Source organism: Schistocerca gregaria, chromosome 1, assembly GCF_023897955.1.
Source record: "Schistocerca gregaria isolate iqSchGreg1 chromosome 1, iqSchGreg1.2, whole genome shotgun sequence".
NCBI classification, from domain to species: Eukaryota; Metazoa; Arthropoda; class Insecta; order Orthoptera; family Acrididae; genus Schistocerca; species Schistocerca gregaria.
Genome location: NC_064920.1, coordinates 173,775,678 through 173,788,640, shown reverse-complemented (window position 1 = coordinate 173,788,640; position 12,963 = coordinate 173,775,678). Strand labels below are relative to the sequence as shown.

Here is a 12,963-nt window from a genome sequence, read left to right as displayed (position 1 = left end):
CTTTCCGTCTCCTCCTCCGTCCTTTCAGTGTTCATCTCCTCCTCTTCCCTCTCTGTCTGTGTCCTCTTCTTCCCATTCTCTACCAATTCCTTCCTTTCCCTCTACCTGCTTACTTCCTTCTCCCCCATCTCTCTGCTCGTGTCTTGCTCCCCCTGTCTCTGTGTATTTCCTTGTCATTCCTTTCTCTGTCAAACTCTCACTCTTTTTCTCCTTCTCATTCCTCTTGGCTGCCTGTTTATCTGCATGTGCTCCGTTCTCTCTTATTACAGTCACCCAATCGGAAGCTGGTGGTTCTTATCCCCACAGCACTTTTTCTAGATTGTGACTAATATACATTCCATATTTGGTGGAAATCATTCCAGGAGTTTAGGATGACATTTTTACCCTTTCTTGATTATGCACATGTCAAATACAAAAATTGTGGGAATTTGTGGTAAGCTTCTGTGGGACCAAACTACTGAGGTCATCGGTTCTAGACTTATACACTACTTAATCTAACTTAAACAAACTTACGCTAAGGGCAACACACACACCCATGCCCGAGGGAGGACTCGAACCTCAGTCGGGAGGGGGCAGTCACGTGACTGTGTCAAGCCGTCCCAGACCGCGCGGTTAACCCTCGTGGCTGTCAAAATTCTCCACACGTACTCGTACACGTATTTCACCCGTATGTCTAGCGAATTTCCCCTTACCGTTTCATTTTGCGGCAGCTTAATGTTTCTGACGTCGTATCTGCTGAACTAAGCGCCGTACAGTGATATGCGGGTACATCCAGTGTTATATGTGCCTATTGTCTGCGAAATGTGTTGTGAACAGATGTATTAGTAAAGAAATACTAAATTAAGACGTCATGCATGATGCGACAATTTTTCACGCATGTCAGTATTTGACTTCGTATCTCCTGTACTGTGTATCATAAAATGACATATTTTTATAAGTTCATCCACCGGCAAATGCGGATACTGTCGGCGAAATGTGTTGCGAATAGGGTCAGTGGCAACAAAGTAATAATGTAGTGGTGAAGAAACACTAAATTAAGACGTCATGATGGGGCAATTTTTCACGCATATCGGTATTTGACGTCATATCTCTTATACTACATGTCATTTAGCGGCAAATGCGGATACTGTAGGCAAAATGTGTTAAGAATAGAGTCAATAGCAACAAAGTAATAAACTTAAACGTCTTGCATGACGCGGTAGTTCTTTACGCATTCAGTGCTTATGACGTCGTATCTCCTGAACAACTGTGGTACAATAACGTAATTTTCCTGGTACATTCAGTAGTATGTGAGAACATTATCTGCAAAAAGAGTCACGAAAACAACCAGCAATAAAGACGTAATAAATTAAAAAGGCATGCTTCATGTGGTATTTTTACTGCATGAACGGCGAAAATGTGGCAAGCGAAAAATCTTTTCTACTTTCCTCATTTTGTGCTGCCCGTCAGCAACGAAAAGATTCATAAAGGCTTGTAATTACGTGTAGAGTTTGTTGCAGGTCTGTAAGGCCTTTCATTCCCATATTAACTATAGTGTGGGTATTCGCGCATCATGAGCGACAATCGTTTTCACTCCCACCCCTCTGAGAGGTGGATGGTTTTTACGAGGCGTTTTCACCCCAACCCCTTTGATAGGAGGGTGCTTCTCCCCCCCCCCCCCCCCCCCTCAGTGATTCTTTCCAAACAGCAACTGATATGTGTATTGAATTTGGTTGAAATCGGTGGCTTAGAAGATGAAGTGGAATATATGTACACCCAGTTTTATAATGTATATGGAATAAGGCATACTTCCAGTCGTCTCACACCAGGAGATGGTTGAGCAGCGCAGCCAAAGGCAGAGCAGATCATACCAGCTGAAACTCACCTTTTCTTTCCACCTTTACCGCTTGCTCCCTACACCGACACCTCTCGGTTGGGTCGGGTCAGCAGAAATGCGAAAAAATGCGAAGCATCGTGCCACCGCCCTTTTAGACCCTACAACACTTTTGCACCGTATGTCTCCACCTTCTTTGCTATGGACATTCGCGACATCCCTACACGTGATTACTTCCTAGAAGCAAAACAGCAGACACATAAGGTACTTTTTTATTATTATGTGTATAATTTCTTGAAAACTGAGCGGCTCGAAGAAGCGAATGGCGCTGAATTTCTCTTGTGTTGTACCCATGTTTCTTGCGAAGATCAGAAGACATTAAAAATATTACGAGATACCTGACATGTGTTCGTGACACAGAGGTGTCGTGACACGGCGGTTGACAAACGTTGCTAGAGCGAAGTATTTGTGCGAACTCCATTACTTGATAAGAGCAATCAGCTAGCTGTGTTAACCAAGCTCACTGTTGCCACATGACAACGTCTGCTGTAGTAGTGTCTAATACTAATGCTAACTGCACGAAATTAAACAGCAGAATTGACAGTGTGACGACATCTTATTCTCTAAGGCTAAAGACAGGAACTCTAAGGGCAGGAGAACTCACCCATCTCTCCTAGTCAGTTCTTAAACTTTTTATCCACTCTGTGCTAGCGGCAGCTTGTGCCTGCGCCCATAGTTGGGCAACGTTAATAAAAAATTTAACTTCGTTAATTCTTAATCCGTTACTAAAAAATTAACTTCGTTACTCTATTACTTTACAGGTGATCGATTGGAAGTTATAAGCAACTGAATCAAACATATTACCGTTGCTTGCGTCAATTGTGTTGGTTGGGAAAGTTTATATAGAACAGGGAAGAATATTAAAAGCAGGTTTCATCGTGAGAAAAAATACAGGAGAATTAGGTAGTATCTGACATAAGGTGCTTGTTTCCCTTCATGTTAAAGTTTTCTTCTGAGAGCGAGGTTCGTTTAGGAGACAAAATGTTTCTGCCCACAGAAAAAAAGTCACTTGACTGCAGCACTAGAGGGTATAGGAGTATTATATTCAATAAATAAATTTACTAAAACGTGTTCCCCGAGAAATGCCGCTAGCTGGCATGTACTGCTACTATGCTACTCTTCGGATTGAATGACAGACGAAGAAACATCTTCCTCTTCGTCTTCGTTGTTCTTGCTTCCTCCACCGCCGCTTAAAGTGTCTTTGAACTTTCGCCGGCTTCATGCCTCAAAGCCTCTCCTTCAGCTTTTTGTATTCGTTTCCTCGCTATTTCCACTCGACTGTCGCCATAGATTTTCATCAGCCAACACCCAGATATTCTCGCTCGCACTCGAATGTTAACATAAAGCGCGCGCCCCGGTGTAGCCACACACCTAAATGACCTGAACCCATCAGAACATGATTTCCGTGGGCGTGCGACGTCAATTTTGTCATATACAGTATGTAACTAATTACCAGTTAACGGACTCTAAGAAAGTTAACGAAAATTAAATAGTCTGTGAACTTTTTTTTTCTTCTAAGAATAACTTAGTACTTGGAAAAGTCGACATCGTTAACTAACGATTAACGGATTAACGGGTTTGTGCCCAGCTATGGATCGCCCATATTTGGGTTAGGGGTTATCTTACAATGTCCTTGGTATGGCCCTGGATGAGGTGTGGTACAATGTCTGATATCAAAATGTTGTGTGTCGTTGCTTCCTCACACTTGTACTACGCAAGACTGTCTTCCACATATATGACCTCTTTGCAGATCCGCTGCACATCGGGAGAGCCCTGCAAAAAAATATCTAAGATTTCCACGAGCTTGCTTTGGTGCTAGTTTCATGCGCACGTTTTATATCATAGTATTATTCTTAGATATTAGAACGGAATAAAGAACTCGAGAAGTTTATGGGTAGTCCTGTAATCGGATATTATTGGGTTCATCCTCTTGCTATGAGGCAGTTACACTGCTTTTGTTTCACGCTTAAGGAGAAGTGCCATTCACTGTGGCGGGTGGAAACTACCTCCGAATCTTGCCGTAATTCCAAAAAATGTCACCTCCCACAAGTATTTTACTACCAGCCTAATATTTCAATCACAGAGCGGTCCACAGCCGAAATAAATTTTCTGAATATCAACAGGACTGACAATCGTAACTTGGAATAGAATATCCTTTTACTTTATCTCTCTAGCCATTTTCAAGGTTTTGCTACAACTAGTCAGTCGGACGTCTTCTGTTGTAGTTAAACGTTCCGTTTGTCATTCGTTGTTTAAATACATTGGGGTGGCCGGATTTTAAAATAAGCGAAATGAGACCAAGTGCTTCTCGAATAGCTGTATCTTAACAGTGTGTTACCAAAGTAATTTCAGACTTCATACCAAATACAGAATGCGTAAAAAGGTGTCACATTTTCCTACATGAAGCGGTATTGTTCAAAACTAGAAAAAAAGTTCCTGTAACAACATGTCCGGAAATCAACACCTGTTGCGATAGGGGTAAATCTGCCCTTTTGTTCCAGATGTATGTTGAGTAGAAGCAGACTCGTTTCATGTGCTTGCCACGCATCCTGACACATCCAACAGCCCTTCTTCGTATTGTGTGATGCACGCATTCAAATAAAACAGGCTGCATTCGGACTGCGTCACATACACGCTCCTGTAACGTCTGCATCTTGTCGAGAGATTGGACATTCACCAATGCTTTTAAATGTCTTCATAGACAGAAACTCAACGGATTCTCGTCCGGTGAACGGAGAATGCATTTTGCCATAGCTCCTCGACCAACCCATTGCCCTTGAAATGAGGTGACGTTCTGTCAGACGATCCGTAGGAAACTGGATGATGCCCCGTCTTGGATAAACCACAGTTGTCTTTCTGGAAGAATAACATTGTCCAATAGCGCTGGTAATTCATCGCGCAGACGTCAGTTAAACTGTTTAGTAAACTGTATGAGTCTACGAGCCTGTCACAGACAATTCATGCCCACACACTCATAATGGAACGGTCCTGATGCTACACCCGCACGATTGCTCGAGCGTTATGATCAGCCCACACGTGTGTATTTTGGTAATTTACTGTGATGTCTGTTGTGAACCGTGTCTCATCTGTAAACAAAATGCAGACTGTGCTGTGGCCCACGTCTCAGTAGGTATTGGTTCCTGCACATATAATTACAGGAACATTTCCTCTAGTTTCGAGAAGTACTAACATCTTCAGTGACATGTGACACTTATTGTTTTTTGTCGCCCTATTTGTGTCTTAGAAGGGCTATAAATGACAAGTCTAAACAACGATGGCTACAATGAAAGTTACACATTGCCAGCACTACCTTGCATTTTTCGTAGATGTACATAAAACAAATGACAACGTTAACTAGATATATCTCTGTTATTTAATAAAGGTTTTCTGGATTTGTCTTCCAGTTTTAGTTTTTATTAACGAAGAAAAGTGCTTTAAGTATGGTATAAGCTACTCTTCAAATCATACTGTTACCACAACCGTTGTTTCGCGGTCACATTCGTTGGCTTCACTAACGCACACTTGAAATGTCACCTTTCAACCCACCCTCAACCTCAGAGTTACGCTACAGATCAGTCCACCACCCCGACCAAGACTTAACCCTTTGAGTACCAGTGGTTTCTGCTTGAAACCACTATTTTATTAATTTCAAGCTCCAGTCCTTTCCACATCAAACCACCGATGCTGTTCCGAGACAGACATCTAGTCGTACAGTATGAGGTACTTCCACGAATGCAGTTCTTTCCAGCAGTCACAGCGTTTGAACCAACAGTCGGTGTGGAGACTGTGTTACGTGGTTGTAGGACATTCTGACATGTGTTGTTTATAGTGATCTTGTTGAGGAAATCATTCTCAGTGAATGTAAGTTTATGTAAAGTATTCGTAACGTAAATTTGAGTTTGTGCCACTGATTTTATGCGTTGTTTCGAAATGAAATCACTGGAGCAGTACTTGAGACACAATTTCATTAAATTGTAGGCCCATATTTGCTTGTTATTGAGGACTATAGTACGTTTCAGGCATTATGAGTTCGTGGAAGTTTGAAGATGTGGGCTGCATGTAGATAAATGCAAAATTGCTTCCAAATAAATCTAGTGAAATGATGGGCAGTTCCAAAGTGAAACGACAGCTTTGAAGCCATTGATTGTTTACTTTTTTGCATATTTCGTCTTGTGTTCGTAGCTGACTATGGTAAAAAGATTAATGTTGTGAAAAATTTTAAAAATTATATTTCAAAGTGAAACCACCTACTTAAAATAACTAATGTTTACTTTCTGCCAACTTTTTACTGAATTCGTTGCATACTAGGAGTCAAGGGGGGGGGGGGGACAATCACAATTTGGTAAAGTGTACGAACTGACGCTTTGCACGCAGACTTGAAGCTCGTTTCATTGCTTCCAGAATACTCCTGCAAAGAAAGATTACGACCAGTCGGGACCTACACTATACTGACAGAAAGTGTATAAGAGCTAGAATTACAGCATTGTTCACAGTACGTCAAGGTTTCGGAAAGCGCTGAGTCACCGAGGAGACACGCATAGCTCACCTACTCACATACACGTCATTGGCACCTGCACGTATTTGCACTTACCTGCACGAAAGGAAACACGGACGGCGTCGCTTCCGGCATGGTCTTCGGAGATAGAAGTGTTCCCTGTGAGTGGTTCAGCGTCACCTGAGCGCACTTTCACACACAGAGCGGTAATCCACCGACGGCGCTGGCAGCATAACGTCACTCGACATTAACAGATTCACTTCACACCATCTGACAGAAAACAAAAGGAGGAGAAAGAAAGCTACGAAACTGGAGTCACACTATTTCGACGTCGAACGAAATTTGTTGGGTAGTTTCGTTATGAACTTCACCACTGAATATCATGTCACACGCTGTCCTACGAGAGATTTTACCAGTAGGGTGACGGATAAGAAACACAGATGCTCAAATGTTACAGCACAAGCACTAACTATCGCTTTAAAAAATACCTCCGAATTTAATTGCTGTCTAAGTGTACTGTTGAACAGCACAATTTCACATCTCCACTATCCCTTTCGTAGACCGGAGCTCAGCGATGTGCCTCCGCCACTGTAAACAGCCGATCGCGTTCAACCGATGATGATATCTGCCCGAGCAAGAGGCAAGCTTGTTACACGCAACGGCGCGAGCAAGTGGTGCCTTCGGGCTGCATCGTAGTTTTTAAACGCCGCTCCACTGACCAATTACATGGGTCAAGTGTGGTGGTTAACTGAAGTCCAGTAGCGCCCGGCCGACCGCCGCGGGCGAGGAAAGAGGGGAAGCCAGTTATCAGGCGCGCCTGAGCCGCTGTTAGGAGGAGAGCACACGGTAAGCTGCTGCGGTGGTCCGCCAACCAGTTTGCTGAAAGACGGTAACAGCCTTGGGAAGGGAGGGGGCGATCTGTGCATTAATATGTAAGCCGGACTTGCTTCGTAATTAATGATACCGACAGGCTATGAAACACAGTCGAAAGTCCATTCACGCATTCCACTAGAGATATAAAACTTTTTACTACCTCTCTTTACGAACGACACGTCACCTAGTAAAGCATGTTCGTTATTTAATCGGCCGTACAGCAGCCTGTCACGAAAAGACGGGCAGAGACACGAATGCCTTCGATTCTTCGTTCCAGCCGCACTTTTGCGAAGACGTTAGAAGGTAAAACTGTCTCGGCTGTAGCAGTGCAACGTCACTCGTTTCTGACAGCTCTGTCTGCCCACAGGTTCGTCAATAATTCTGCGACACACACAGACACTGTTGAGAATCGTCACACGCTCAAGAAACACTACTAACGTAGTACTATTCTTCCGTAACGAGGCACTGTCGCGAGCGTCACTACGCAAGGTTATCACAGAAAGAGCAAGTGACAAGTCACAAGGCAACACAGCTGAGCGGCCGACAAGGTAAGAAGCTCGCGTTTCGCGGCGGCAGACAGCGAGAACAATAGACGCGCGGCAGGTGTCATCGAAGCACGCGGACGAGCAACAAGTGGCAGGCAGTGTCTGGCCGGGTGGCCGCCGCGTGGCAGCACGATCGCGGCTGCGTCTGCGGCTGCACTGGCCTGCAGCGGCCGGCGCTGTTCTCCTCCACCTCTCCCTTTCTTCCTTTTGCTCCCTCTCGCTCTCCCTCTCTCTCTCCCTCGCTCTCTGTCCCTCTCTCACTCTCCAGCCTCCTCACTCTCTCTCAGCCCGACCGGTTAGGCGGCACGCTTTATTACCGCACGCGCGTCTATTGGTTTTAACGGACCCGCGCCGCGCCGAACCGCACAAGGAGTTGGGCCGCTCGATGTAGGCTGGCAGAGGCGTCGCGTCTTCAGGCGTGGTAACCACCCGGCCCACCTACGGATTAATGGCCGCTCTTTAGCCGGGGTCAATTTCGGTTCCTTCTCGTTCTCTTACGTCCGGTTCGTCTGGTACACCCACCAATAATTTGCGTTATTATGTAAAACACACCGAACGGTCCAATCACGGCCGACGCCGTAAATCAGACGCTGCCGAGGATGACGTTAATGAACGGCCGTCTCGTTCGGCAAGAGGAAAGAAGTGGTCGCTGGAGGTTTCCTCTGTAAGAGAGGATCGAACCCGATGGACTTTAACCTTTGTAACGAATCTTACCTCCTCGGAACATTCGTATGTCAATTGAAATGTCAGATTATGTATAAATTTTGCCTATACTAGGGTCAATTTTTACACTTAACCACAGCAGTTTACTATTGTGAAACTGTCACACTAATTGTACACCAGGTCACAGAGACCCTCAATTATTTTGCTGGAGAAGTTGTCTGAATATAGAATATTTTAAATGAAGTTGGACTCTCGTGCACTCAACGCATTTAATTTCACCTGTATCATATAGCTTATATCATATACTTAGCTGTGCGGGGTAGATGGTCAACGGCTGTGGTTCTCCAACTACCCGCATTACAACGATGCCGATCGGTTGATTGTGAGTCTTGATGCGACTGAAACGTTGAAGTTTCAATTGGCTCTTTACTGCAACAAAATGCAAGTCTTTTTTACGATTTTAGTTTTTAACACGTGTTAATATTACATAGCTTGTCAATACTTTTCCATTTTTGCGTAAGTAGGCTATGGGTATTTACGGAAACTTACATTTAGGGCTGTGTACCGTCATGAAGTTTCTCTTTGTGTTCTTGGCCACGTTGTTTGACGAGGTTGCATATCTTCTCTTCCTGCCGATGCTCACACTATCTCTGGAATAGTCAGCACCCCGTAAAAAAAAAAAAAAAAAAAAAAAAAAAAAAAAAAAAAAAAAAAAAGTTCAAATGTGTGTGAAACCTCATGGGACTTAACTGCTAGGATCATCAGTCCCTAATCCTACACACTACTTAGCCTAAACGATCCTAAGAACAAACACACACACCCATGCCCGAGGGAGGACTCGAACCTCCGCCGGGACCAGCCGCCCAGTGCATGACTGTAGCGCCCCAGACCGATCGGCTAATCCCGCGCGGCCCCCGTAAAACAAAGTTAATTTTGTAGCTTCGACGGGAATCCATTTATTTTACAGGTACTAACTGACCACGTTCCCAAGATCGGTTCTACAAAAGGCAGATGAAGAAAGAAGATTTCAAATTGATATTAATAAAGTAAAAAAGTAAAAAAATGCTAGTTCGTCCGTTACAAAAGGTTCTATAGAGCTAAATATTACAAGGGAATCCTAGAGCGAAATACTGAAAAACTTCAATGGTTCCAGGTTCTGTTTGGGCTTAGCAAATGGGAAACAAGTTGAGAGATGTTCAATAATTTTCTGTTCAGAAATACTGTTAGTTTAATAAAACATGTTAAGATTATTGGATACTCTTTTCCTCTTTGTTTTTTAAAGTTATTTTGCCAGCTGGCCATCTGTTCCTAGCATGTCTGGCCGTCTAGTCCCGATATATGGCTAAGATGGCCAGATGCCACATAACACAAAAGAGATTCGTAGTTATTTTGAAATTTGGTATAATCTCTTGAACGAAGTCTTATTCTGTTTTCTGTGAACATATAAAAGATTATACCTAAATTTTCCTGTATTTTTTCGGTATTAGGGTTTGATATTGGCATGTGAAAAAGTTGTGGCCCTCTATCTCTGTTTTAGCCTACTTTCTAATCAACATTAGTATTAATACATCGGAAATTCGAGATTATGTAAAAACTGTCAAAGCAGCTTTCCAATGACGAAACTTGATAGCGATACGGTTCTAAAGACTTAATTAGACGAAATGTTATTCATTTAATGAAAAGCACACATTACACAAATATTTTGAGATGCTCCCAGATATTAGTATGGGCAGACATTTATTATTTCCACGCTCCTTGAATATGGCCTACGGTGTTACTGGCAACTTGGCGGCCTGTTCTGTTAGGGGCAGCTGGGAGCTGTGTTACAATGACGACCATTCTTACCGTCGACGAATGTATTTTCTTCGTTGCTCTCAGAAGATTCGGCAGAGTAGTCATTCTCGCCGTTGCCTATAACTGCTGCAAGAGCATCAGCTTCGGAATCATTTTGATCAGGAAAGTCACTTACGTCCCCTTACGTCCCCTTCACGACTGAGTTTTTTTTTTCCAACAGTGCTTCCCATATAGCAAATTCGTTAGGAAAATGACATTTCTTCGTGCCGTTTTCATATAAATATACTTCACACTCACCGACAGCCTCCTGGGTCACCGTGACCCATTAAAAGGTATTTTCGTCAGATTAACTGAACCACAGTGTTTCAATACTTCCAACGTTCGTCCTGTACGAGGTCTCACTCAATATCTGGCATCATCTGTGTATGTGCGGTGGAGCATGTGCAGTAACAAACAAAAAAACTCCAGGCTGTGACTGGGGTACACATTCCTAGGATTAAGTTATATATTCCACATCTGAAGATTTTTCGAACATATTTAATTACCAAAATATTATTTCTTTGGTAATATGTTTTGTTATTCATATACTTCCATTTCGTATTATTGAACTGAACCATGAAAGTTAGTAACCACAATTGTTAACTAAAATATTCCAAAAACTACTTTACAGTAAAGATAATATTATTATGCTTCAGATTTCATGCAAAAAAGTTCTGTTTCCCTTTATAATTTTTTCTAATTTTACTATATAAGTAAATTCATCTTATCAAATTACAGGAAGCTACTATTTTTCATCCATTAAGCGTATAGATCATTCTGTAAACTGTTACGTAACTTAACTTTGAAAAACAATTTTTATTAAGACAGTCACATTAATACTAATTTGGACTAAACACTGTTCTGGAAGATACTGAAAAAACTTGTTGGTTTCATATTATTATAATGATTTCAGCTTTAGCCATTATCAAGTACAGCAGTGTTAGATATAATTGGACTTTGGTAAGTGAAGTCACCGCCAGGATCTGCTCGTAATAAACTGGGTATCACAGTGTGTAGTTAAGTACAAAATGTCAAAAATATATGACAGATAGGTGGTAAACGTGTTTTCCAAACATAGAACAATAGAGCCTCAGAAAAACTATCGGTGCAGTTGTTCCAAGTGCAGTGAACACGGTCTGAAATACATATCATGTTTATTGCACATTAAAGATTGTATTGATAATTATTCTGTGGCTCGATTATTATATTGTTAGAAAAAATGTTTGGTAGCTGTTTGCCTTATATTATTGTGATTTTATACTTATCTACATGCTGTGACAAACAGTTTAATATATCTTGACGATGACTTCACTCAACAAAATCTAATTATACCTATTATTATTGTACTTGATAATCTATCAAGCCCAAAATTACGATAATAATATAAAATAAACTAGTTTTGTGCAGTCAAATGAGCAAATATCATTCAAACATTATAACCTGACTGTGACCAAAAAATATGAGAAGATTATCAAATAAAGAATTTTATCTGAATCTTTATTTTTCCATTTTGGTTTTAATTAGATCTATTAATTTAGAATAAATGATTTGTTGACGAATATTTATAATTATATGTTAAAAACGTGTTGTACTTGGCTATAGCTTAAAAGAAACACTTTTGAAATTTACAGCACATGCTGAATGAAATAATTATTTCTATGTGATCACATTTAGCGGATAATTCAGATATGTCAGTGTCGAGAGCTTTTATAAACAATGGTATCGACTAGTCCAGAAATAGATGTTTACCTTCACTTTGTGTGGAAACTTACTGGACTTTTTTCATATTGCGAATTTATGCTTCAGAATGGAAAGATCTAAATCATTTTCTGCTCGGCTGTTGGCCGTTCCACCAGTCGGGAGACCAAACTCTAAGAAGCAGTCTTCAAACTGGGACTTCCCGAAACCAAAAGTGTCACAAACCTTGCCCTCACGCGAAAAATCTACGTCCACGTGGCAAGATATTTCCAAAAAACAGACATAGATCTATAAATTTCAAGATGAGATGACGCCGAGACACACTAGTAGCATTATTTGACTCACTCCACAGGAGCAAACGAGTTAACAGAAGAAGGAAAGAAGACATCGTCTGCACTCATTCTTATAACTGATTATCTGTGCATAGTGTCCATAGCTCTGTCAGTTATTCATCTCCAGTGATGAATCCCGTAAACCTTAACAGTGTGAAATACGATTGTCATCTCAGCATAAGACTGTTACATCATATGGAAAAGAAAAAAAACATTAAAAGTAAGAAATTTTGTATGTGTATATTATTCAGGCAGAAAATACGTAAATAAAAACTTCAATGTAAACATAAAAATGAATATGTAATTTGTAAACATATTAAATAACGATGTTATTGGGTAAATAGCTAGGCAGCTACAGAGGAAAAAAATTCAACAAATAACTTACAGAACTGCTTCTCCATTAATCATAAATGAAGCAAAATAAACATTTCGTTGTTACCAAAGGAAATTTTTAAATTACGGCTGTGGCCTAAAGTATCTTTTTTTTTTAGATTAGCAAACTAGAGCATTTCGAATAAACAATCGAAGATTTTCTGATGTCATCACATTTTATGTGACATCTGACATAGACATGAAAGAAACTAGAGGAAGAGACTTAGAACACCACTATATGAGAGTAGGAAAAAAAGTGCTAATTGGTGGAGATGAGTG

The 12,963-nt window shown here is 41.3% G+C and overlaps 1 protein-coding gene across 1 annotated transcript in view; it reads right to left on the bottom strand.

The window, feature by feature from the left end:
* The window catches only part of LOC126336196 (EGFR adapter protein-like), a 1,052,725-nt gene extending 1,044,781 nt beyond the window's left edge, over window positions 1-7,944 (bottom strand). Inside the window, exon 1 of the mRNA XM_049999704.1 lies at window positions 6,465-7,944. Within this exon, the coding sequence (XP_049855661.1) occupies window positions 6,465-6,503 (39 nt within the window). The 5' untranslated portion in view covers window positions 6,504-7,944. The remainder of the gene's footprint in view (window positions 1-6,464) is intronic.
* Between the last annotated feature and the right edge of the window lie 5,019 nt (window positions 7,945-12,963).